We start from the raw sequence: 25,734 nt of genomic DNA, 5'->3' as shown, positions 1-25,734 counted from the left end.
CGCCTGTGTGATTCAGTCGGTTGAGTGTCTGACTCTTGATTTTGGCTCAGGTCATGATCCCAGGGCCATGGGATTGAGTCCCATGTTGGGCTCCGTGCTGAGCGTGGAGCCTGATTAAGATTTTCTCTCTCTCCCTCTGCCCTCCCCTGCTGTCATGTGCTCTTTCTCTAAATAAAATAAAATAAAATAAATAAAATAAAATAAAATAAAATTAAATTAAATTAAATTAAATTAAATTTAAAAAAAAGGATTTTCTTTCAACTTCCAGATTTGAGCTTGGGAATGCTTGATCCTAGGGGATACAATGTGGGTAAGAATAGATAACCCTTCCTCTCCAAAGGACTGGAGCTTCTGCTAAAAAAGTAAGGGGATAATGTTGTCAAGAAAATAAGAAAAAGATGGAATGAGCATGAAACAAATATTTACTGAATGTTCCATGTATTCCTAGTAAATCCTGTGTTATTTTTCTATTCTACTATAAATATTTTATGTTCTTTATCTTTTCTTTAAATTAATAAGAGATTCCTTACATACATATTTATGTAAAAAAATTGCAAATGTAACATAGAAAAGAAGTTAATACTGGGGAGTGATTGGGGGTGGGGAGAGAAAAGAAAAAGTACTCCCCTGTGGCTTCTAGAATATTCTTTCAACAAGAATATAACTAAAATTCCCTGATACTTGTGAGAGAGGTTATCATTCTTAAAAATCTTTTTTGGAGGTGCCTGGGTGGTTCAGTCTGTTGAGCATCTGACTTTGGCTCAGGTCATGATCTCACAACTCCTGAATTCGAGCCTTGAGTCGGGCTCTGTGCTGATGGCTCAGAGCTTGGAGCCTGCTTCGGATTCTTTGTCTCCCCTCTCTCTCTGCCCCTCCCCCACTTGCACTCTGTCTCTCTCTCTCTCTCTCCAAATAAATAAATATTAAAAAAATAATAAAAACAAAATCTTTTTTTTTAACAGGCTGAACCAACCAAGGAGAGCCTGTATAAATTTCTTGAAGAAATAGTTCCTTGTTTATTTGAACTATATCGTAACTCAGAGTCAGGACACAAATGAGTATCATGGCACAAGATCAAGTCCATATATAACAAAGGAGCGCCCAGAGGGTTCCTGTAATAAGAGCTAGATGCCTATGGGAGGGCCTCCTGTGCCCAAGTTAAGCTTTGGCCACTTGCACATAATTAGCATACCAAAATGAGAAAGGAAACCAAAGGGCACATGAAGGCAATGAAACTCTATTATTATGATAAGAACACACTGCCCAAGTTTTAGCCAAGAGAACTGATATAAGAGATAAACACTGGAGAGAAAGCAGGTTTTCAGACGCTAGTCCCCAGAGCATACCACGCCTAAGAGGAAGGACAGAAATCCTCAGTAAATTCTCTTCTGGGCTCTGCCTGTATAGAAATGCTTCCGGTTTGGGCCACGTCTTCCTACGTGCGCTGCTTCGTGCTGGGGCGCCATCCACCTCTACTTACACGGGACCTCATCGGGCTAAGTCATGTAGAACAGCTGTTGAATTGTAAGTTACGCTCTGGCAGGGACCATGTGGTCAAATATCCAAGGATACAGAAAGCACAAGCCATAGCGAAGTCTTTCCTGGAGAGACCCCAGGGACTACCATCCATTTACTCGTAATTATAGGCGATTATCTCCTGCCGGTCCACTCCCTGCTGCTACGAACGGTCAGAAGCACACTCACCCTTCCTCGGTCGCACCATTCTACTCTTACAGGGTCCGAAAATAGAAGGGAACCTAGTTTGTCACATCGCAGTAAAGCCACGTGCCAAGCAGGAAATGAGCAAGGAGAAGAGTCTGTTCTCTTCCTCCGTGTCTCTCTGTGTTGGAGTATTGTTATCACCAGTAGAAAAGCACTTTTGGAGTTACATCACAACTGTACAAACCGTTTGTCAAAAAAAAAAAAAAAAAATTCACCTTGTTTTTAGCCAGGTGACAGATTCCATGCCAAAAGAGTTGTACCACGTAGACGTTCTTAGCAGCTCATCTATACCCATGATCATACAGCAAAATTTCCGGCAGATTATTCAGATTCTCTGAACAAATACTAGATGAAATCCTTCAACCAGTGACAACCTCAAGAAAGCAAGTGTGTCACACATGGGTAATTTCACATTTACAGAGTCTTTTTTCATGACATTTTGTTTTGTGAAAAGAGCAGACATGTCTCTCTGGAACCTTTTGTGGGTTTTTTTTTTTTTTCCTTTCAATTTTAGGCTTTTAAAAATAGATCTCTGTATTACTCTTAAGGCTTTTTCCTGTGGTCTGAAGAACTGAACATACTTGCCCGAACAGCTTCAGAAGAGAATTATTAGAAAAGCAACTTAAGAACAAGCTGAAAACTCACAGCCAATAGATGGCTGACGTGCCAGCATCGAACGCACGTTCGATCATTTTCCTTGAGATGTATTCTCACTGCACAAATATGAACATGGCCCCCTGGTTCTGTTCATCCTACTAAGACACTCGTTCATTCATTCATTCACTCATTCGTACTACAAATAGCCACTGAATGACCACAAAGCGACCAAGAAAGAGAAGCTTTCCCAAACTCTGTTGAGCTGTGTTACAGAATTTGTTCCCAAACCCCTCCCACTCACTGATAAGCTTGTCCTCCCAGAAGGCAGGCTTGGAAACCCCAACCAAACTCAACAACATTTTGAAACATTCAAAAGTGGGTGTTCTAAGCATACCTGTTGGGCTGCAGATAGCCTGGGAGGACCTGCTTTAGGGATGGATCTGCGAACACTCTCCAAAATGCATTCTACAACTCAAAGGGACAAGAAGGTGGCCTACTCCAGGGACACTGAGGGCTTCTTCTGGGATGTCTCCGCCTTCTGCTTCTAACTTAACTGAAGCAGCTCCTGGAAATGGAGGCTTTGAGTTCAATACAACCAAGAAACTGTTCGGAAGAAACAATGGTTTTAATATTTAGTGTAAAGTTGATAGCATTTTGTTATGGAGATACAGTCCCACCATTTTCTGAACGATGTAAGTGTATGATGATTTCACTCAAAATTACAAAGAAACATATAAAAATTTGGGGACACTTCACCCATCTCATTTTCTAAGAGGTCAGAAAATACCGAAGTCCATGTTGATACTTAATTTGTTTAAACTGGGGGTTGGCAAACTACTGTCAAACCCATGTGGGCTCAATCCAGCTGGTAATCCACCTCTTTTTTTGGTGCCCACAAGTGTTTATGTTTGAAATCGCTGCAGTGTGGGGTGGGGTGGGGGAGACAAAAGAAGGATCTTATTTCCTGACATGTTAAGAGTATATGAAATTCAACTTCCAAGGTCTACAAGTGAAGATTCACTGGGACACAGACACGCCCATTCCTTTACGCGACGGTTATGACTGCTTTCATGCTAGGACAGTAACCATAATATTTTAGGCCCTCAGAGCCTAAAGTTTACTGTCTGGACCTTTACGGAACAGATTTGCTGACCTTTGGTTTACATACCAAGATTAATGTTATCAAGTGAAGACATTCTGGAGCCATTGCAAGGTTCCTCTACCCAACCACTACCCAATTTTCTTGCCACCGTAAGTTGCTTTAACCAAAAAGTCTTCCCAGTTCCACCCCAGGTTGGCAGCGGCGGTGGAGGGCAGGGGGGGTTCCTCTTCCAAGGGCAACTGGGGAGGGGCCAAGAAAGTGAAGAAGAGAGGGGTATCAAAATAGAAATACACTTAACCAGAGCTAGGAAGTGTAGAAAAGCAAATGGGTATAGAAGACAGTTCTGGAAAGTACCACCATCCGGGCAACATCATCCCAGTCTTCTTTTGGTAAAGGGTAAAGGTCAACACCAGCACAAGATGCCTCAGTGGACTCCATCTGTTTTGACTGCCATCTCAGAACCATCTGGCCTTGAGACAAATTGTAACATCACTGTACCCGTGGCCTACACAATAAATAAGATGGCTTATAAGTAGTACACAAAGTATAATTTACATATTTTATTCAGCAGAGAATCATTAATCTGTTCCAGTGAGTAAAATGAAGATTCATGTGTTTTGAGAATTAGTAAGCAAATGGAACAAAAATAATTTCAAAGGCGAGCAAATTGCCTCATGATGTGTTCTTTGTTTATTTTGACATTTTTAATTACCTATAAAATATGCCAACATATGCATTTAAATATTACATTTTAATGTTGTTTCTCAGTTGTTCAGGCATGGCAACGAAAAGCTTCTCCTCAGCTTGCCATTTGCTATTAAGCCCGCAGGGAATGTTAGTAAGAGAGCAGGGGTTAGAGAAAACCAGAGAAAGGGCGGTTCACCATGTCAGCCAGGTGGTATGTATGCAGACATTTTTAACCCATAAAAGGAAAATGCCTTGAAGTATTTTGAAGTATTTTGAAGTATTTCAAATGACAGCATGCAAAAGCGATACAGTTCATGCTCTGATGTCTTCTTACTACATGTTCAAAATCACACTTGATTTTCTATAATAACTTGTCAACTTCTCCTGCTGTGTGTCAGCTACATCACGAGAATGACTGCATCACTTCTGAAGGTAGACCACCCCTCCCGTGACACAGCCCCACTCTGGAAAATAACGACCACAGAGTCCTCGAGAAGTTAAGGTTCTATAAACGCTGTACAAATAAGGTCTGGAACATTAGCCAAGAGGGACCCACCTGGTGCCAACTTCCTCTCTAATTCAAAACTGTCATGATGAGCCCCGGGGTTTTGAGAATATGGGTAGAAATGAAAACCGCTCTCAAGTCGTTCTCCCTCCTAGGAGACTTTGAGTCATTTTTACTGCTATGAGAAGACCTGTTGCTGACAGCACACTGAGTGTTGAAAGGCAAAGCAGTAAGGGAAATGCTGATAAAAAAATGTTACAGGCTAGTAAAAATGTCCAGGGGCCTAATATTCACAAAGGTATATGGCCCCCATGCAACTTTCAACACTGTCCGAGGCAAGTTCCTTCCTAGCCCTTTCCTTTGGTACTTGAAGTAAGGGGGGAGAAGGAAAGCTGATGGGCACCACCATTCACTCTGACTGAGGCTCAGCCCAACTGCCTGTGCCTCTTTGTGATTGCCCCCCAGGGATCTCTGGGGCTTCTCCAACCTCCTCTTGCTCACAGGCACACCCCACTCAGTAGGGGCATTTCCAAAGTGTAAACAAATGACTCCTGAGAAAATGAATCGCACTGGTCTGTGCCTGGCCACCTGTGGAAGCATCTCATAACTCCCGATTATGAGTAGACTCCAATAAGGACCCATGGGGAGGGATATTATCTCTGGAGCACATACGCCCTTGTGTGCTGAGATTGTTATATAGCATAACACCTGATTCTTAAAATGCTGTTTATTCATTATGTACAAAAATAAATGTGTTCAGACACTGAGATGTGCTCTCGAAGAAAAAGTGGGGTGTAAACATCCAGGGATAAAGAGTGATATGGAAAGAGAAGTCATTAACTTCACTTTGGTGACAAGAGATTGAAGGAAACAACAGGGACCTGTGAGTGACTGAAGGTCCCCATCTGTTAGCTGAATGAACAAGTAATAATAATCAAAGCTAACATTAAAATGGTACCTATTATGTACTGGGCACTATTCTTAGCACTTTGCATATATTTATGTATTTAGTCTTCAAAATAATGGATAAAATAGATGCCATTATGATCTATTAAAGATGACTTAACTGAGGGCACCTAGCTGGCTCAGTCGTAAAGCCTATGACTCTTGATCTCAGGGTTGTGCGTTCTAGCCCACATTGGGTATAGAGATGACTTTTTAAAAAATGAGTTAACTGAGGCACAAAGAGTTAAGTAATTTGTCCAAGGTACCTTCCATTTCTAGTGTATTTTCCTATGTTTAAGGAGTGAGGTCTTTTATAACAAGTCTTAAGATTCTCCTACCATATGTTACCAAATAAATGTTCTCTCTTCAACCGTCTATATTCCTTGCAAAAAGCACTGAAAGAATTCAGAACCTTGAATATAGCTTAATTAGTTAATGTCACCAGCATCTCAAGATAAAATTGATCTTCTATGTCCTTAGATTCCACTAATTTTATACCATAGTATGAGATTCAAAACAATTAGCTTTTACTCTTAAAATATTATTAATGCGTCATCTTGAATATGCTAATCAATAAAATAGATTCTGCAAGTAGGTAGGAGGGTAAATGCATGTTAATTACTTGGAATGTCTTAATTAACCTCACTGCTAATGATACAGCAATTAAGGCTTAAATATGTTTAGGGGATACATCCGTTTTCTACTGGGTCATGTTGCTGAGAATCGCTAAAACCCAACGGAATGGAGAGTTTTAGACCCAAATTCTCAAAGAATTCTAATCTCAATGAGAAAAACAAGTAAAACTAAAGTTCTAGACTCACTGCCACATGTTTCCCTCGCACGTACACCTGCTTCTAGTTAGCTATTCTTTTCCCTTCTCGGTCCCCATATTCCTCTGAGCACCAGGAGGTACCTCATGGTAATAATCACTTCTGGAAGTGCTTGGGGGTCTGCATCGAGCACCACTGATGAGTCAACCTCCTATACATTTTTTCAAGCTTGTTTTTTATTTCTGAGCCCTGGGAGGGGAGTTATGATGGTGCCTGTGGACCTATCTGGGCCTAGTGAGTACTTAATACAGAGACCAGGATAGTTAGAGCCATTTTAGAAACTATCTTTTATTGTGGATTAAAGATAGCCACCCTCTTTAAAAGAAGGACAGACTCCAAAGGCGGAGTCTATTTTCCCTCCTCTGAATGTGGGCCGGTCCTGTGACTTGCTTTAATCAAGAGAATACAACATGCATGCAACTGTACTTAAGCGATCTGTAACTTCTGCTTTCATGCGCTTGGAACTCAACAACCTCTTGTGAAAAATCCAAGTCACGTGGGAAGAGAACCGGGGTGCCAGGTGACAGCCCCTGATGAGCGTCCAGCCAACAGCCAGCACCAAGAACAAGTCACATAAGTGAGCCACCTTGGATGTTCCACTCTAGTCAAACCTCTGGATGACTCCAGCTCCACACTGACACCACATAGGGAGAAGAACCTACGAGCTGACTTCGATCAACCCAGACTCTGAAGAGATAATGTGATTGTTGTTTAAACCGGTAAGTATTTGGGGTGCTTTGTTATGCAACAACAAGTAGTCAAAGCCTTTCTACACCCTGTTAGAGACCCAGGCTAAAAACCAGCTCCTGATGGGCTCAGCATAACACAGGATAAGCCACGATAGGCCCAGAAATGGCCATGATGGAATTGAGAACACTTTCCAATATGCGACGTGGTGACTAAGAGCCAGCCAATAAGTCACGTGGTGACTTAGAGCCAGCCTGACTAAATCTGAATCCTGGCCTTTGATTAGATATGTACCTAGTAGAAGTTATATAACTTTTCCGTGTCTCAGTTTCCATTTGTGTAAAACAGAGATAATACTTTTCCCTACCTCGTAGGAAGATTAAATATCAGTATCAGCATATGTAAAGCACTTAAACAGTGCCTGGCACAGAGTAAGTGTTCAGCAAATGTTCTCTATTAATATTATTATTTATCCTCTCTTCTGTTCTACATCCAAGGAACCACCCACTCACAGCTACAGAGGGCTCTATACTTAAGACATACGTAACCTTCCATACTTAGACGGATGTGGAAAGAAGAGGAGTGCCACAGCATACTGCCTGTTTGATCCTACACCATGAAGAAATGGATTGCTGCCAGGTCATAAAAGCATGAATGTGATAAACGCTAAATCTGATCGGCCTCACACCAGCAAGGGAGAAAACCCAAAAATCAGAGTAAATGCTCAGTTTGTAGGTCATCCGTAACAGAAATGTCAGACGATTAATAAAACTTTATCTGAGAATAACCTGCTCCTAGGTAGAAGAATCCACACTTTAGGAACTTTATAACTGATTTCCACTCATTAAGAGCACTGAGATTTATATGCATATGACATAGTCCTGGAGGGCTATTTCTCAGGCATGTTCTGTGCTATCATTATCAGACTTATATCAACTTTGTTTCTAAATATTATTTGGTCGTCAACTCTACCAAACAGGTCAGGTGGCAGAGCAGGGCAGTATCTGCATGTGTCGTAATAAAATTAGTTCTAGTGTATTAGTAACACTGGGTTCATTTTGGTTTGCGGTTTTCGTTGGTTTGGTTGTTGTTGTTTTGATTTCATATCATATACACATTTTGAGGAACTGCTTTTGTTAAAATGACACTGAATGATTCCTTTTATGAATGAAACAAAACATAGTAGCAATCACTTCATTTTGCTATAGAATTAGTAAGCAGTATTTTTTTGTCCTAGCCCTTTGTCTCTTCTGCATTTTAAAATTACATCAAGGACCTATTTCTATTTACTTCAAAATTAATCATCCCACGTGAATTAAGATATAGTAGCCATAAGTTCTTTAAATACTTAGCATTCTGTTTGAACTCTTGAACATCTGGTCATGGTACTTCTCATGGGACTTTTCCACTGGAGGTCCAAAGCTGCCCCTTTCCCATCTCCCCCATGTTTCTAGTCATAGAATTATTGTAGATCCAATTATACGACTCTTATCCTTGTATCTGGACACGGTTCCATGTGTTTTTCAAGACAGCTACGATATATCCATAAATTGATACCCAAGTAGTTCAATCAATTAGAGGTCCTGGGAAACTGTGTTAGCTTTGTGCCTATCTTCAGCACGATAACATCACTCCTCCACATTAGTTATTCTTCTTTCCAAATTATTTATAAGCCTTAGGTCAACTTGAAAAAATTCATATTTTCATTTCATGCCTGCTAATCATGCTACAAATGGTGACTATCAGAGATGCAAATTAATTGCAAACCATATGAAGGATGCACAAATTAAAATCTATGAAATTTAAATTATGAAAGCAGTAGTGTATCAGCTTCCAGGTCCCCCTGCGATCACTAACAGTCTCACTTATTGTATATTATTCAATGCAAGCTGCATTTGTTGATGTAAGCAGAAATAGAGAGATTTTATGACTTTCTTCCCCTCCTAACTTTTCCTTTTTCCTCTTCCTTCCATTTGTCTTCCTTTGTCCCTGTTTTGAATCTCCACTTTTATGTCTGCCTAACTTCAGCTCCAGGTTACTACCAGATCTCATCAGTCACACACTATTCTGCATTAATTTAATACATCATTTTTAATATTTTCAATTTTACATCCCACCAATCGATTCAAAGAACCTGAATCAGCCCCACCATAAAAAAATGAAAGCCTATTTTTCCAAGGGCATTTGTAGGGTTATGGCAATTGTGTTTTATGTGATTATACACAAAAAGTTTAAGAATATACACAATTTCAGTGGTATTGAGAGTAACAGTTGGGAATACCTCTGAATCCACTATGTACTTGAACACAACAAATAATCAAAGTAGCCAAAGCTTCTAAATGTAACATCATACGAAAAAGAGCCTAGTTAAGTGAAGAGCCTAGTTTTCAGATTAAAACTAAAAGACTCAACTAAAGTTTCCAGACTAGTAAAGTTTTACTTTACATGCATGTGTTTTCCATCAATGCAGCCCATTCATGGCTTCAAAGCTTCAATTAACAAAATATTATAAAAATAGTGTAACATGTCCAATTAATAAAATCGATTTAACTGAAGTATTTCACAGTTTACCAACCTGTCCTTTTAGAAGCAAAGATGGGTATCATTTTATCGAAGAGCAACAAATTAATAATGGAAACCATTTGAATAAAATGTCTCTTGAGTTCCTCAGATTAAAAAGTGTCACAGATTTTTCAAAGCACAACTCAACAAATTCTTCATCTTGGTTTTATTTGGATTTGCATAAAATGTTTTTGAGTAGCGTTATGTCGGCATCCTTCATAATAACTAAACTCAAGTGCACACATGTTTAGCAAGATCATTTCAGGAAAAAGAAATGTCACCGATGTTTACCTGGCAAGGCTGTTTCATTTTAATGGCTATGACATGGTATCTGTAACAGCAGAGCTCACAGGTCCAGGAACCCCTCTCACTGATCCATTTCAGCAGGCACAGCTGATGTGTGTACCGAACGGATCCGTCACATCGGCAGGGATTTAACAACTCCCCCTGTAAAGATAACACCTCAGGTGAATATCTGTACTTGTGCCTCTACTTAAAAAAACAAAACAAAAAAAACAAAAAAAAAAAAAAAACAAAAAAAACCTAACACTTGCTTTCTTTTCTTTCAAAGTCATTTACCCAGATGGATACAAGCATCAATCTACATGAGAAAATTAAATTAAATTTTTATACTTCTGATGGGAATGAAACTACAATCTTAAAACTATTTCAAAGATATTGCTTGATGTTATGACATAAATGTTCTACCAACACACAAAATGTCTGCAAGATATAGCTCCCAATACCCTTGGGGGAAAGCTGTACTATTAAACCTCTTTAATAACTTTTAAGTGGATGGTCAGATGCATTTCCTCTGCAGTTATTCTTAATCATTGCTAAAGAAGAAATGCATGGCATCCCTGAAAGTAGCTTGCAGTAGGGTTATGCTTTTATTTTTTCTAAATGTAGCATCATAAATATTGACTTAGGGCACTATATTCCTGAAAGCCTGCATATTCTTATGCAATTTCCTTACTTTTAAAAATACTAAACCTAATGTTTTCTCAGACCACACATTTTGTAAGAGGTATATTATCCTGCTGCCTCCATGATCACTCTCACAGAAGTTTGCATGTACCTCTACGGAGTTTATAATGTTAGAATTATGTTTCTAACAAAATAAAAAATAAGTTATTAGCTAAATACTCTTTCTTTCGCAAGGTCAAAGTACATTCCTATTTCTCTTGTAAACACTGTGACATGCTTTTCACATCAGTGAGTCAACATAATTTGCAATATGTAAAGCCCCTGCCCTTTTTGGTTTTGACGTGACTCACCCCCAGTTTGTATTCTAAGACTCTCTGCCTCCGTAGGCATTTGTGGAAAAAGGATTTGTTTCTATCTATAAACCAAAATCCATGTAGCAATTCACAAAGGAGATACTTATGACTTTATCATTAAAGCACCTGAGGAATGTGTAACTGTAAAACCAGGTAAGAAAAATTAAGTGCAGACCCAATTAAACCCTGCATTCGCCACCGGGACATTCTCATTTGCCTTGACAGAAAGGGAAAAGGGAACCCAGGTAGCTGCCGCTGAGTTGGCTGGACTGGACCAGCGGGGCAGGAGAAGAGCCGGGAGGCGAGCGCTGTCCATGGTGCTGAAAGGTCGACCGTCCCGGGCAGGCGCCGGTCCAGCTCGGACCGGAGCCCACCGCCGGCACCTCCGGGGTCCCGCAGGGCCTTCCTTACCTGCTCGGCGCCCTGGAAGCAGATCTTGCAGATGGGCTGGTGGTGCTGGTGCTGGTGCCCGGCGCGCTGGTCGCCACCGCCGCTGCTGCTGCTGCGGCTGCTACACACCGAGCGCGTCTCGGGCTGGTCGCTGGCGCCCCGCCGCTCGCCCTCCCCGCCCGCGCCGGCCTCAGGCTCCCCGGGGACGCCCTTCCCCGCCGCCGCCTCGGGGACCGCCGCCTCGGGAAGGAGCCTCGGACCTTCCCCGGAGTCGCCAGCCGCCGACACCTCCTGGCCGGCGGGCGGCAGGGGCGCGGGAGGCGGCGGCAGCTCGTCCGCGCCCCGGCGCCGCGGGACCACCTCCGTCGGCGGCTCGTCTGGTCCCGCGGCGCGCTCGGGGGACGCGGGCGGCGCGGGCGGAGGTGGCAGGTAGCGTGGGGGCGCGGGGACCGAGGCCGGCTCTCCCGGCGGCGGCGGCGGCGGCGGCGGGGGAGGCGACGGGGGCGGCTCGGTGTCCCCGCTTTCCGCCCCGCGGCGCCGACTGCCGCTGTGGCCACCCTCAAAGCTCATGGTGGTGCCGCCGCCGCCCTCCTGCCAGCCCAGCTGGCGGGCCGGGCTCGGGCTGCAGCCGAGGGGAGAACGGAGGGGGTGGGAGGAGAGAGAGAGGAGTGGAGGGAGGGAGGGAGGGAGGAGGGTGGGGAGGGGGACCCGGGCGCCAGGGGCTAGGGGGCGGGACGGGGAGGGGACGCGGAGGGCCCGGCGGCGGCGGCACAGGCTGCTGCTCCGCGGAGCCGCCGGCTCGGCTCTGGTGGAGGCGGCGCCGAATTCGGCTGCGCGTGAGAGCCGCGCCGGGGTGGGGGAGGGGGAGGGGTATCGGAGCCGCCCCGCGGGGGGGGGGGGGGGTGGGCGGGGGAAGGAGGTGGAGGGAGCCGGCGCGGGGCCGACGTGGAGGAGCGGAGGGGGCGCTCCGGAGGAGGGGGGCCTGAGGAGGCGGGTGCGAGCCCCGTGTGGGGTGCGGAGACCTCGGGCTGGAATTCAGGGAGGGGAGATCCCCGAGCCGCCTCCACCGACCCCGCCCCGGGGCCGCTCACGTCGGTTCCGGGGCGGATTACCCCTCTCCTAACGGCGCGGCACTGCGGCTCCGGGAGCCGGGAGAGGGGGAGGGGTCGGAGGCCACGGGTCCAGAAACCGTTACTGGGAAGGCAAGTGGGCTGCGGCAGCCCTGGGCTGGGTGGGGCCGGGGTGGTCGAACCCGAGACCCGCGTGGGCGTTGAGGTGCGCGAGGCTGGTGTCCTGGCTCGCGGAAGCCGGCGGAGCAGGGGCCCGGGAAGGGGCGCGCGAGCCCGGGGGACGGTAACCGCTGCTGCACGGGGATTGCTCCGGGCCCTCTCAGAGCCTTCTCCCTCAAGGGCACTCTCAGGGATCCACCAGAGCCCTAAAAACCGAAGCCTCTGGAACCTATATCCTCCCTCTGTCCGTCTCGCCCCAGAATCTTCCCTGCGTCCTCCTCGCCCCCTCCCTCCTGCAGTGAGTATCCTGGTTTATTTGTAAATATCTTGGTGACATTGTAACTATCTTGGGTCATTTCCTGGACCGGCTCCTCCCAGCTGAACTCCGGTGCCACGTTGTGTGGCGGGTGGTCACTTTCATCCTCGCCCTTTTATAAAGGACTCAAATGATACCTCTCCTCCCTGAGAAGTGGCTGTGTCCTCGGGTCTTGTTTCCAGCAGCCCAAGGCCAGTTCTCTGCACTTGCACTCTGGGAAACCTTTCTGGGACTTTTCTATAGGCAGGGCAACTTTCTCCTCAGTTCTTTTCTGGAAATAAACTACCATACCTGCAGGGAACGGGACGGAAAAGCCCGCACATGCAGTCGTTTCCAAATCCGTTCAGTGTAAACTCATAAAGCATTGCATTTACGTAGTGCAATGTGCCTATCCGAGTCAATGGTGATGTTCACTCTTCTAACAGTTTAACGTCTTTGGCGCAGTCGACTCTCTCTGGGCAGTCATTTTAGGCTGCATTTCATAGCCGAAGACCCAGGATGAGACAGGCTAAGTAACTTCTTCAAGGTCATAGGACTACTGACAAAACTTTTGAGTTCCCTGACTCCAGATCTTCCAGCTCAAATACCCAATGATTTTTTTTTCCCCAAACCTTTATAAAGCCTCCTAAAATGGTGTGTCTGGTGGCACCGCGTCCTACTAATAGATGCTCTGAAAGGACTGAGATAAACTAACAGCTGAGATTATTTTTTCTCTTATAAGTTTTGGAAGTAAAAAGTATACGTGGTTAAAAAAAAAAAAAAAAGTCCCAGGTCTTTAGACATAAATTGGTTTGATTGCAAAGCGGGGAAAGAAGGTCGTGAACAAAAAAGTTCAGAAATGCTTTGTCACACGTGGTCCTGAATGAAATAGTTCCCGGGAATGTCCTCTAACACTTAGCGCCCCTCAGACTTGCTTATTTTTGGTAGCAGAGTGGCAGGCAGCAAGCATATTTTTAAAATAATAATCCCTGAATGCCCTCGGAACTTACCACGCTGAAGAAATGTGGTTGTAGATCTGTTTTCATATGTTTGCACCTGTCAAAATGACATTGCACACCGTTTGTATACCGCCACAGGCTTAAGATAGTCATAAGCCTTGATCCTCAGTTATTGAGTTAAAAGCTGTCTAAATTGTCCTTAAAAATCCCCTAAATAATTCAATTAACAACTAGTAAATTTCTATCAGGCAAGACAAAGTACATTAATATTTGAAGGACAGCATACAAGCCGTGGTTTCTGTATAAAAGATGCGGAATGATTCAGACAGCAGAGTATCATGGATAAAAGAGGAAAGAGCCACAGTGCTGGATGTGTCCTCTTAGTTGTTTCTGAAAAACGATGCTAGGAAGAGAAAATTAACTTTCATCGATACGGTGAGTAACCACATAAAAACATTATTTCCCAGCTTCTCTGACCTCCAAAGCTGACCCTTCCCTGAAAAAGGGACATGTGTTCCTGATCTTCATTTAAGACACAGACATCTGATAAAGAATATCAGGGCACCAGCAGGCCACTGACAGGCATCCAATAGCCAACATGCATCTACCAAAATGCTGAAAGGCACATCCAATCTGCTTCAACCTATGTAAAGGAGAAGAAAGATACAAATAATATAACAAATGCCAGAAAAGTCTCCCTTGTCATATCTTAACCCCCACCCACCCACCTCCCTTCACGCACAGGCTGAGTGAAATGTACCCTTCACCAAAACAGTCCTTTCACTATGAAGATACCAGAAGTTTCTTGAGCTGAATCCAAGAATGAAGGAGAGCTAGGAGGGGCCCAAGCAAGTATGTCCCAAAAAGTTACTTGGTGATATTCGTGGATATCTCTAGGAATCCTCCTTGAATTTCCCATGTTGCCCTGTCCTGAATCTATCCTCTGGGGTCACATTAGGGATTTTAAATAGAAAACAATCCAGGCTACACTAGGTCAGAACGGTTTCAAAACGATCTTGAAGCTAGATTATGTGTGATGACCTTGATATGCCCTTCAATAGGAGGGTTAACAACAGGAAAATTAGCCTGGAGAGCTCTTCAGAATTGCTTTGTGATTCTTTCGAGTTAAACTCTTAGAGATGTTCCAAAATTGTATAGTTGGCACCTTTGGAGTGCACTAATTTGTTTTGTTTCTGTTTTAGCTTCTCTTTCCTTCAAATTCCTTCTGTATTTCTTATTTACACCACAAATCCAGACATTTAGTTTTAAGGTAGTCTTGTATTTTCACAAAACTATTTAATGAGACCTTTCTCTCTTTCCCAAACCGATGAAAAATGTTCTTTAAGCTATATCCTATACCATATTTGTAAATATGAATTCATAGCAAATATTCATTATACACATTGAATAATTTAGTGATTAAAAGATGGATAAACCAGCAGGGACGCATGGTAATGGTTACATCTTTTTGCAAAGTGTTTTGGAGAGCATTTACTTGGCTGGGGTGCACTCATTTGTCTCTGTGGTCGCTAAGGACAATACACAGAATCCTCAGTTGCCTTCAAATATCTAAGAGAAAAGAACTCTGTGCTATAGAGCAATTAGGTTATGTTGTATGGGTGGGGGTGTGAGTGTTTAGAGAGGATAGTGAAGTGCAATCTGCGTGTTGTAAATATTCAATGCAGAGCATAGCTTTGTTGTACGTCAGAACTAAAACGGTGTCAGCATCATAGAACAGTGCTATGTGCAGCCCCGTCCACAATGTGTATCTCCTACTCTCACCTGTCCACTGAACTTCAGTCTCACGTGTCACCGTGTCTCCTTGACTGCCCTACTTAGATGCCGAAGGGCCATTTCAAACCAACCTAGTCCAAAAGCAAACAACATCCCAAACCTGCTCGCTTCCCAACCTTCGTTATGCCAGTAAGCTAGTTGTTCATTCATCCCGTTACTGAAGCCAAAATCCTTGGAGGCATCCTTGACTGAGTTTTCACATCATACGTTCAGTGTATCAGAAAGTTCTTTCAGGTGTACTTTCAAAATATACTCCAAATTTACTACTACTTTTCACCACCCCGACATCCCAATTCAAACTACCATCACGGTGCTCCAGGACTATCATATAGCCTCTTGTTGGGGCCCCTGAGCGGCTCAGTTGGTTAAGCGTCTGACTTTGGCTCAGGTCACGGTCTCGCAGTCAGTGAGTTTGAGTCCCGCATCTGGCTCTGCACTGACAGCGTGGAGCCTGCTTGGGATCTCTGTCTCTGTCTCTGTCTCTGTCTCTCTCTCTCTCTCTCTCTCCCCCTCCCTCTCTCTGCTCCTACCCCACTGCACTCTCTCTCTCAAAAATAAATAAATGTTATTTAAAAAAAATAGCCTCTTGTCACCCTGCTTCTTACTCTTGAGTCCATCCCCAGTAGCGGCCAGGACGATCCAATTCAAATGTGAGTCTAATCACGCGTGCTCCTGCTCAGTACCCACCAATGGCTTCCCGTCATACGTTGTGCACTATCAAAAATGTGAGCATGCCCTTCAAGTCTTCCTTCTAACTTCTGGCTACCTCTCTGAAGACATGACCATAGCTTTCCCCCCCGCCCCCATTCCTCTTCCCTGTTGTTCGCTCCTACCACATTGACCTTGCCAAGTACACTCCCTCTTCAACCTTCTTTGGGCTCCTTATGACTCTTTCCCTCACTTCACTCAGATCTCTGCTCTGAGGCGCCTCATCCAAAAGACCTTCCTTAACCTTCTTATCAGAAATAGAATCCTCCAGCCCCATTTTAACTCTGACCCTATCCCGGTTTTATTCTTTCTCATGTCACTACTCAGTATTACATGCAGGCACACCGTTTCATCGCCCGTCATTGTGCTTCACAGATACTGTGTTTTTTACCAATAGAAGGGTTGCGGTAGCTCTGCTTCGAGCAGGTCCGTCAGCCTCATTTGCCCAACAGCACTAGCATTTCTGTGTCACGTTTTGGTAATCCTCACGATATTTTGAATTAAAAAAAAAATTTAGTGTTTATTTATTTTTGAAAGAGAGAGAGAGAGAGTGTGAGTGGAAGAGAGGCAGACACACACACACACACACACACACACACACAGAATCCGAAGCAGGCTCCAGGCTCTGAGCCATCAGCACAGAGCCCGACGCGGCGATCAAACTCACAGACCGCAAGATCGTGAGCTGAGCTGAAGTTGGACTCTCAACTGGCTGAGCCACCCAGGCGCCCCTTGAATTTTTTTACATCATTATATTTGTTATGGTGATCAGGGATTGCAATTCACCGAAAGCTCGGAGGATGGTTACCATTTTTGAGCAGCAAAGAATTTTTTAATTAAGGTATGTACTTTTTGTTTAGACATCATGCTATTGTATGCTTAATAGACCACAGTGTAGTGTGGGCATAGCTATTATATGCACTGGGAAACCAAAAACACAGTAGGCTCACTGTATTGTGATATTTGCTTTATTATGGTGATCTGGAAGCAAAGCCACATATCTATGAGGTATGCCTGTCTTTACATATTGTGTGTATTCTGTTGGCTTTTTTTTTTAAGATCTTATTTTTAAGTAATCTCTGTACCCAACGTGGAGCTCAAACACACAACCCCAAGATCAAGAGTCGCACACTCTGCCAACTGAGCCAGCCAGGCACCCCTGTTTGCTTCTTATCTAACATCTTCTATTGAAGCATTTGCTCCATTGGAGACTTCTGTCCGCTGTGCCTGGTCAGAGTAGTGTTCAGCCAATACTTATTGAACAAATACTGTAAAACTTTGGTTTGCGAGCAAAGTTCATTCCAAAGCACTCATATATCAAAGCTTGTAATCCAAAGCACTCATATATCAAAGTGAATTTCAAGAACTATTGGCTCATTTGGTTAAGTGTTCGACTTGGGCTCAATTCATGATCTCACAGCTTGGGAGTTTGAGCCCTGCATGGGACTCTGTGCTGACAGCTCAGAGCCTGGAGCCTGCTTCAGATTCTGTGTCTACACCTCTCTCTGCCCCTCCCCGCTCAGGATCTGTCTCTCTCTCTCTCTCTCTCTCTCTCTCTCTCTCTCTGTCAAAAATAAATAAACATTAAGAAAAAAGAAGAAATGTTTGCTTGTGTTGCAAAACACTCCCAGAACAAGTTACTCGCAATCCAAGGTTTTACTGTATATGAATAACTCCGTCCAGTCAAGCAGGTAATAACCAATCAGTCTCTGTCTCTAAAGCATTGTACATTTGGTTAAACCATACTTCCCAAGTGAGACCGCAATCTGTAGGACAATGAAGGATGTAGTTACAGCATTTTGGCACACTCCGTGTCATGTGAATACGTTTTTTTTTTTTTTCCATTGCTTAACCAAATTAACTAAAATTATTCTCTTACCAATTTATAGTTGCTGCCTAGTCATTTGCTACCATGGAGAAGTAATATCAAAGTCTTGATTGACCTTTGATGAGCAGCAGAATACACGAGCCCAAAATATATCATTTTGGCAGGTACCTTATTTCAGATTGAAGGCTTTCAAGACCCAGCAGATTCAAGAAAAACTTTGACCTCTCCTGTAACTACATAAAGAATTAGATAGGGGGCATGGCCCAGAAAGAGAACTATTACCAGAGATAACTTTTATCTAAAAGTTAGATGGCAAAGCAAACATCTAATTACAGAAATCTGCTCTTCACCTTATCCTGTGAATCGCCCTCTTCCCTTCTTCAAGCCCCAGGTCTCTATCCCCTTCCGAAGCTCAGGGTGGCATGTAAGCCACAACCGCCTCACTTGCCTTTGGGTCTCATACCTCCATGATTTGTTTTTCTCCTATTCATCTGTCTCATGTTACTTTAATTAGTAGAGCAGCCAAAAGAACCTAGAAGGGAGGAAGGCGAAATACTGTCTCCCCTATACCTGAAGCTGAAGATATAGAAATATGTTGAATTAGAGGCTCCTGGGTGGCTCAGTCAGTTGAGCACCCGACTTGAGTTTGGCTCAGGTCATAATCTCACAGTTGATGGGACTGAGCCCCATGTTGGGCTCTGTGTTGACAGCACAGAGCCTGCTTGGGATTCTCTCTCTCCCTCTCTCTCTCTGCCCCTCCTCTACTCGTGCTCTCAGTCTCTCAAAATAAATAAACATTTTAAAAATATGTTGATTTATTGTGTACACTGTATATCCTAAACCTGACTGAGATCTGGAATGCAATCACATCAGCATGACCTGATAGAGACTCCAGGCTTTAGAAGGACCTGGAAGAAAGTCAGCACTGATTTCCCTCAGCTGAAAATCATTTATTTTTATAATAACCTCACACGTTAAATTAGATGGTTTTCTTAGGACCTTTATCACATTATGTCTTGCATTGTGGTTAGGTATGCATTTATCTGGGTGTCCTCCCCACCTTGTGCTACATTGTAAGCTACTTGGAATTCAAGTGGATCTGTTTAAATGGACCTTTTCTCTGAAGCATGCACTATGATGGCTAATATTAATGGAACTCAATAAATGTGGATTAAATAAGTAAATATTAACTGAAATCTTATTTCAAAAGAACTATTATTTACACTTTTAAAGTTTTTGATAGAGTTCCATAAATGACTTAAAGATAGCCATGCTTCCATGATGTTTAGACGGAGAGCAGAAAATTAGTTTGCTAGACAGACAAACTCTTCACACGTCCCTTTATTAGAGTCCCTAAGGAACAATCCAAGATTAATAAGTACAGTGAAGGACAGCTGGCTGGCTCTGTCTGTAGAGCATACAACTCTTTATCTCGAGGTTGTACGTTCAAGCCCCACACTGGGTGTAGAGATTACTTACAAATAAAATCTTCTTAAAAATTAAAGTACAGTGAAACACCCACGTTTCTTTTTTCTTCTCCCTATCCCTGCCCACCCCCCCTCAGGATATTTCTCTTACCACCTGGGCAGCTGGGCAGTTGCCCCACTGTTTTGAGCAAAGTGGAGCTATGAAGCCAGAAACCTACAAGGATGCCCTGCTGGAGCTTGGCTTCAACCAGGTACTGACCTGAACCCTGGTTGCTTTCCCATAAAATCCTAGGCTCCCTCTTTCTTCTCCAGGGCCCCCGCCTCCATGAGGGGTACTAGTCTGCTCCCATTCCCTTCAGAGGGTCCCCGTTCAGACAAGAGGTGGAGACAGTTGCATGTTTACACCAGATCACAAATTCCACATCCCACTTCCAATTCTACCCCAACCCGCCCCTTCTCCAGACTTTAACAATTTCATGAAATGACCATGATAGACGCAGTCTGCACCAGGAGCTGCTGATCAACCACTGAAGTTAACCTTCAACGCAACGACGCGGCTGTGACGGTCCAACAGCAACTCCTCAAAGGAAGAGAAATGTCGTTTCCAGGGAAATGACTGAACATGACTGACAGACATGAACAGATACAACCCTCCCTGCATCTTGGAATTTGACTTTTAGCCCATTAGATTTGCAGTACTTGTCAGCCCCTTCCTCCTGTCCATTGGAACTCCCAAACGTAGCCCTTCCCAGCTAGGCCAACAATATGAAATTGTACTCTGCAAGATACTGAAATGCAAAACCAAGAGTTATAAACCGCAGCTACGCACAAGGCTTCTTAAATGCAGGAAAATTTGAATAACGGGGCATAAGTTAATACAGGTAAAAAGTGTTATTTTGGGGCACCTGGGTGGCTCAGTCGGTTATACATCAGAGTTCAACTTCAGCACAGGTCATGATCTCAAAGTTGGTGAGGTTGAGCCCATGTCAGTCTCCTGTTATCGGCGCTGATCCCCATCCCCCTCCCCCCCTCCTCCAGCTTACACGCTCTCTGAAAAATAAACATTAAAAAAATAAATAATAATCTTTGATGCTACAAGCATGAGCTCAATATACTGGGCGGGGCGGGGCGGGACGGGGGGGGATAAGTGGGTGGGTGGGTGGGAGATTCCCACAATCATGGGCATTGTCAGAAAGGGATTGAGGACAGACCATAAAACGCCATCTTTTTGTAAAATCAGCAATTGCCAAGGGACAACTTTTTGGGTAAAGGACTTTGAGAGATGGATGGACCTCACCACAAAACAGCCATAGTCCAACTAAAAAGATAGGCACATAGACATAAACATGTTACACAGATTAAGAGTTATAGCAGGGAGATTAAAAGCATGCAGGAGGTACAGATAGCAACAGTTCTGCGGGAGAAAGATGGTTATCCTGAGAAAAAGTTTCTCAGGGTGGGTCATTTGGACTGGGCTTTGAAGGCTAGGTAGGAGTGTGCCAGGTACACGCCCATCTCAGCAACTAACAAAATCAAGAGGACACAGAACCTGCTGTCGGCATCAGACTCAAGCACGAAGACCAGAGAGACGAGGGAGGGTGATTGAGGAAATGATTCAAGTTCATAAAAAATGAAGACAGTGATAAGCAGGATAACTTATTAGCTCCTGAAATGCTAGAAGAGGAGCACTCCTTCTGTTGGAAAAAACATCACTGTAGAAGGGTTTGGACCATGTAATTCCTAAGAAATCACTCTTGCATCAAACGTGACCTGGAACCACCTGAGAACCAGGAAATAAATCAGCCTCCAGAAAAGCACCACAGCCCACCCCACAGAGTCACATTATCATGTGAAGCCGCTAGAAGTTGTATTTGATTTTAAATATAATCCTAATTACTATGCTTGATCTCCCTATCCACAGCAAATTACAAATAACCAATCTAGGAATATAACCCAATAATTGAAAAACCTTGGCGGTAGGGCACCTGGCTGGCTCATTAGAAAGAGCATGCTATGCTTAATTTCAGAGCCATGAGTTCCAGCCCCAGGTTGCATGTACAGATTACTAAAAATAATAAATAAATGACTTAAAAAAATAGAGTATTATAAAAAATAATAAATAAAAATAAAAATCTTAGCAGGAAGGGTTCATTTAAGAGCAAACAGCTTTGCACACAGTTTATGAAGCCACGGAGGGGCAGGGGGGATGTTTGTCTTGTAGTCTTGCGCAATCACTGTTATTCACCATGAAGGGCTTGAGTCCCTGAGAAAAGTTAACAGCCTGGGCAACCTGTAAAGACTGATGAGGCACATGTTCAGAAGATTCCCTTCCAATACGGTAAATTACAACTTTTTACCACTTAATGTAACCAGATTAAAAAATTTTTCTCAGAGGAGTGCCTGGGTGGCTCAGTTGGTTGAGAGCACAGACTCTTGATTTCCACTCAGCTCATGATCCCAGGGTCCTAGGATGGAGACTTGTATCAGGCTCCAGGCTGGGCATGGAGGCCCCCTTAGTTCCCCCTCCCCCAACTCCAAGTGGGGCGGGGATCACACAAGCTCCCTCCTCTTCCTCTCTCTGCTTCTTTCTCTGCCAGCAGATCACAAGGGGTTGAAGCCAGATCATTTATATACATACAAAATTTATGGTTTGCTCCCAGTGCTAAGTACAAATGCATTGGTATGTAATGGGGAGCCAAAAATGTTTTAGCCCATGAACCAGAGAAATGACGTGATTGTAACACTTTGAAAGAAGATTTATGTTAAAAATGAATGAACCTTTAACTACATGAACAATTCTCTTGTACTTAACCAATGATACCTGAAATGGATTGACCATTTCCTGGGTCAGGCACCATTCCAAGCGCTGGACATGCGTTAATTTATTTAATCTTTGCCACAGTGCCATGAAGCAGGTGCAATTATGCTCATTCTACTGATGGGAAAGTAGGACCGGAGAAAAGGAGTTGTGCCCATCCGGGCAGCTAGTAAGCAGCAGAGGCTGCCTTCTTCACCCCGGGAAATGTGATGCCCAAGCCCATCCCCTTACCCACTCTGCTACACGCCTCCCGTGTCATCTAACTCATAGCAGACCAAAAAGAAACCTGTGTGGCTTGAGACAGCTAAGATCATCAGTGTAGCTTCACCACTTAAAAAACAAAAGTCTTCAGTTTGTAACCACTCTTCTATGAGTGGACGTTTTTGGATTCCATATACAAGTGAGCTGGACATTTTTGGATTCCATATACAAGTAAGATCATACAGGGTTTGTCTTTCCCTAACTTATTTCACTTAGCATAATATCCTCAAGGTCTATCCATGTTGTTGCAAATGGTAGAATTTCTTTCTTTTTTAAGGCCAAATGATATTCTGTTGCATATATAGAATACACTTTCTGTGTCCATTTATATTTCTTGGCTATTGTTAATAATGATGCAGTGAGCATGGGAAATAAACAGAGGCGTGTAAAAAATATTGAGTGTGAGCAAAAATCAATCTGGTAGCACCCAATCCAGCAGATAGAAAGGAGCTCTGAGAAGCTATGCAGAATGAAAGACTGACAGGCAGAAGGGGTAGAAGGAGCAAGAAAGTTATACGGGGCAACAAAAAGTGGGCTGGTTATTGCAAAGTCACTTTCTGTTAGGGGCTAGCAGGGTTAGCCCGTCTGGTGCTGACCAGGAGATTCCTAACTGACAGGCTTAAGACTCCATTTCTGGGAAAACAGGAACCATAATTAAGTTTTGGATTGGCAATGTGAGGTTTAGCATAAGAGACTCCACTTGGGGCCTGATGTCTTGTTTTCAATAGAGGTAAACGTGACTTTCATCTTCATTTTCACTTCTGCTCCTGAGTAGCAGGGAGTGTTAGGATGGGGCACTGGGGAGGTGGGGCTGAGACGTGCCTGACCCTTTGAGATTGATAGCTTCAAGTATTATGGCCACACTCTTTCAAAATCGTGTTTGGATGCCACTAGCGGAAAGAAAATAACAGAAATGAAGGGTCATCGAGTCGAGTGAGTATGGTACTTCCTATGCTCTTATCTGTGTATTCTTAAAAAAAAAAATCCAGGTGTAAAAGGCGTATTCACTTTCATATTTCAGAGAGTAATCCCTTTATAAATCATAATGGAAAAATGGCAACACACACCTAAAATTGGCCCTAATCCTGCGGTTCTCAATAGGGAGCGACTTTGCCCACTTGTATCTTCCAACCCTAGGACTACTTGTCCATGTCTGGAGATGGTAGAAGCCACTTTTCGGCAAGAGGCTTGCGCAGTGGAAACCCGATCAAGGCAAAAGGGCCCACAGTAACCAGCCCCTCTCCAGCTGAATACAGACAGGCCCATCAGGTGACCCACCCAAAATATCCACAGGCCCTAATTAACCAATGGGCTACTTACAACCAGGCACAGGCCCAAAAAAGGAGTATCCCATAAGTCCCCATACAGCCTCACCTTCTCCCTTTAAATACAACCCTCACTCACTGCCTTGAGGCAGATAGTCTCTGCTTTGCTGTCTCGCCTGCAGCTCTGTGGTGGTGCATTCAATAAACTTCTCTTTCCTTTGTTCTGCCCTGGGTGAATCCTTTCACCTCCCATCCCACCAGCTTCCACCCAGTTGGGTCACCCCACGTTTGGGGGCCCTCATCCTATCAGGAGAGATATCACAAAGATATGTTGGGGTGTCTCAAAAATAAATAAGTACATAAATAAATACATAAATACATAAATACAAAACACTCAGAAGAAATCCTTTATCATCCAATATCATGTTAGTAACTCTTAAGACAAAAAGAAAAAATTGTAATGACTGATTTTTTTTTTTTGCAGATTTTTTTATAAGAAGGGGAGCCAAACATTCCACCCCAAAATATGCCTCTTTGGCATAAAGATGATCTGGGACTGATTTTTTAACTTTTCTTATTCAAAAAAAAATTTTTTTTTTGTTTATTTATTTTTGAGAGAGACAGAGACAGAATGCGAGTGGGTTAGGGGCAGAGAGAGAGGGAGACACAGAATCCGAAGCAGGCTCCAGGCTCTGAGCTGTCAGCACAGAGCCCCACACAGGGCTCGAACTCAGGAGCCGTGAGATCATGACCTGAGCCCGGATGCTCACCCAGGTGCCCCTTAACTTTTATTTTTGAAGAAACTTCAGCCACAGCAAAAGCCCTGAAAACCAAGAGGCTACCCTTTCTTAAGGGGCATTTACATTTACAAGGGAAATCTGCATGTGTAAGGATGTTTCCCTCTGGTAACACAAGGCCAACTCTAAATCCTGAGAATCTTGGCAATGGGGAAGGCTTCAGTTTAGATCTATGTAACAAGCCTCACCTTGTTTCCTGAGCTTTTCCTGGTCACCTCCCCCCAGCATCCTTCTGTCTTAAGCCTTAAGATGATGTTTTCCTGGGTCCCTCCATGTATACCAGAATAAACTTCTGTTTGTTTTTCTCTTGTTAATCTTCTATCCAGGGGCCTTCTCCACCAAGAACCTAGAAGAGTAGAGGAAAAAATTACCTTTCCTTCCCTACATATGTTATCTGTTGAAATGTTGAAAAATACAGAAAACAAATGAAAAAAATAAAACAGTGACTACCGATTCTATTACCCAAACATAAGTACGTAGGATAGGAGCTTTTCTCTCCACTCCAGAAATGCCTTCCTAGGAGGGATCTTTGGAAAGAGCAGGAAAAGAGCCACAGTCTCCATTGGAATAACAATGTGACAGACAAGGAGCCAAAGGGGTGTCTCTGCTACTGAGCCAGAAGTTAGGGTAGACAAATAAATGCTTTCTCTTTCTGTCATAAATGCTTCTCCCTGAAGGGCCAGAAGCATCTGAGCCCTTCCCCCAATCCTCTTCAGAAAGACAAAGAAGAGGGGTTTAGGTGAGAGTACAGAGTTGGGGAGTGAGCCAGAGATTAACTGAAGCCTAGAGGAGGGGACACAGGACTAAGAACACCTTTATCATAATAAGAACACCCTTAACGTAGTAAGAAATCTCCACAGGCTAGTCTTTAGGAATGCAGACTTAACAGAAAGTTTTCCTAATTTAGTGAATTAACTAAGCCCTGCAGTCCTCCCAAAGATATGGCTCAGCTAATGGAAGTCTACTCTACAGACACTATATTTTGATCATTTTCTCATATCCTTCTAAAACGGACTTAAAAAAAATTTTTTTGACATTTTATTTTT

At 43.6% G+C, this 25,734-nt stretch overlaps 1 protein-coding gene across 1 annotated transcript in view; it reads right to left on the bottom strand.

Moving 5' to 3' along the window:
- Positions 1-12,010, bottom strand: part of MARCHF11 (membrane associated ring-CH-type finger 11) — a 102,307-nt gene extending 90,297 nt beyond the window's left edge. The window contains exons 1-2 of the mRNA XM_015542376.2: positions 11,329-12,010; positions 9,929-10,084 (exon numbers count right to left, since the gene is read on the bottom strand). Of these exons, the coding sequence (XP_015397862.2) occupies positions 9,929-10,084; positions 11,329-11,877 (705 nt within the window). The 5' untranslated portion in view covers positions 11,878-12,010. The remainder of the gene's footprint in view (positions 1-9,928; positions 10,085-11,328) is intronic.
- Between the last annotated feature and the right edge of the window lie 13,724 nt (positions 12,011-25,734).

Source organism: Panthera tigris, chromosome A1 (genome assembly GCF_018350195.1).
Source record: "Panthera tigris isolate Pti1 chromosome A1, P.tigris_Pti1_mat1.1, whole genome shotgun sequence".
Taxonomy (NCBI): domain Eukaryota; kingdom Metazoa; phylum Chordata; class Mammalia; order Carnivora; family Felidae; genus Panthera; species Panthera tigris.
Note: the sequence above shows the minus strand (reverse complement) of the source record. Positions and strands in the feature narration are given on the sequence as shown.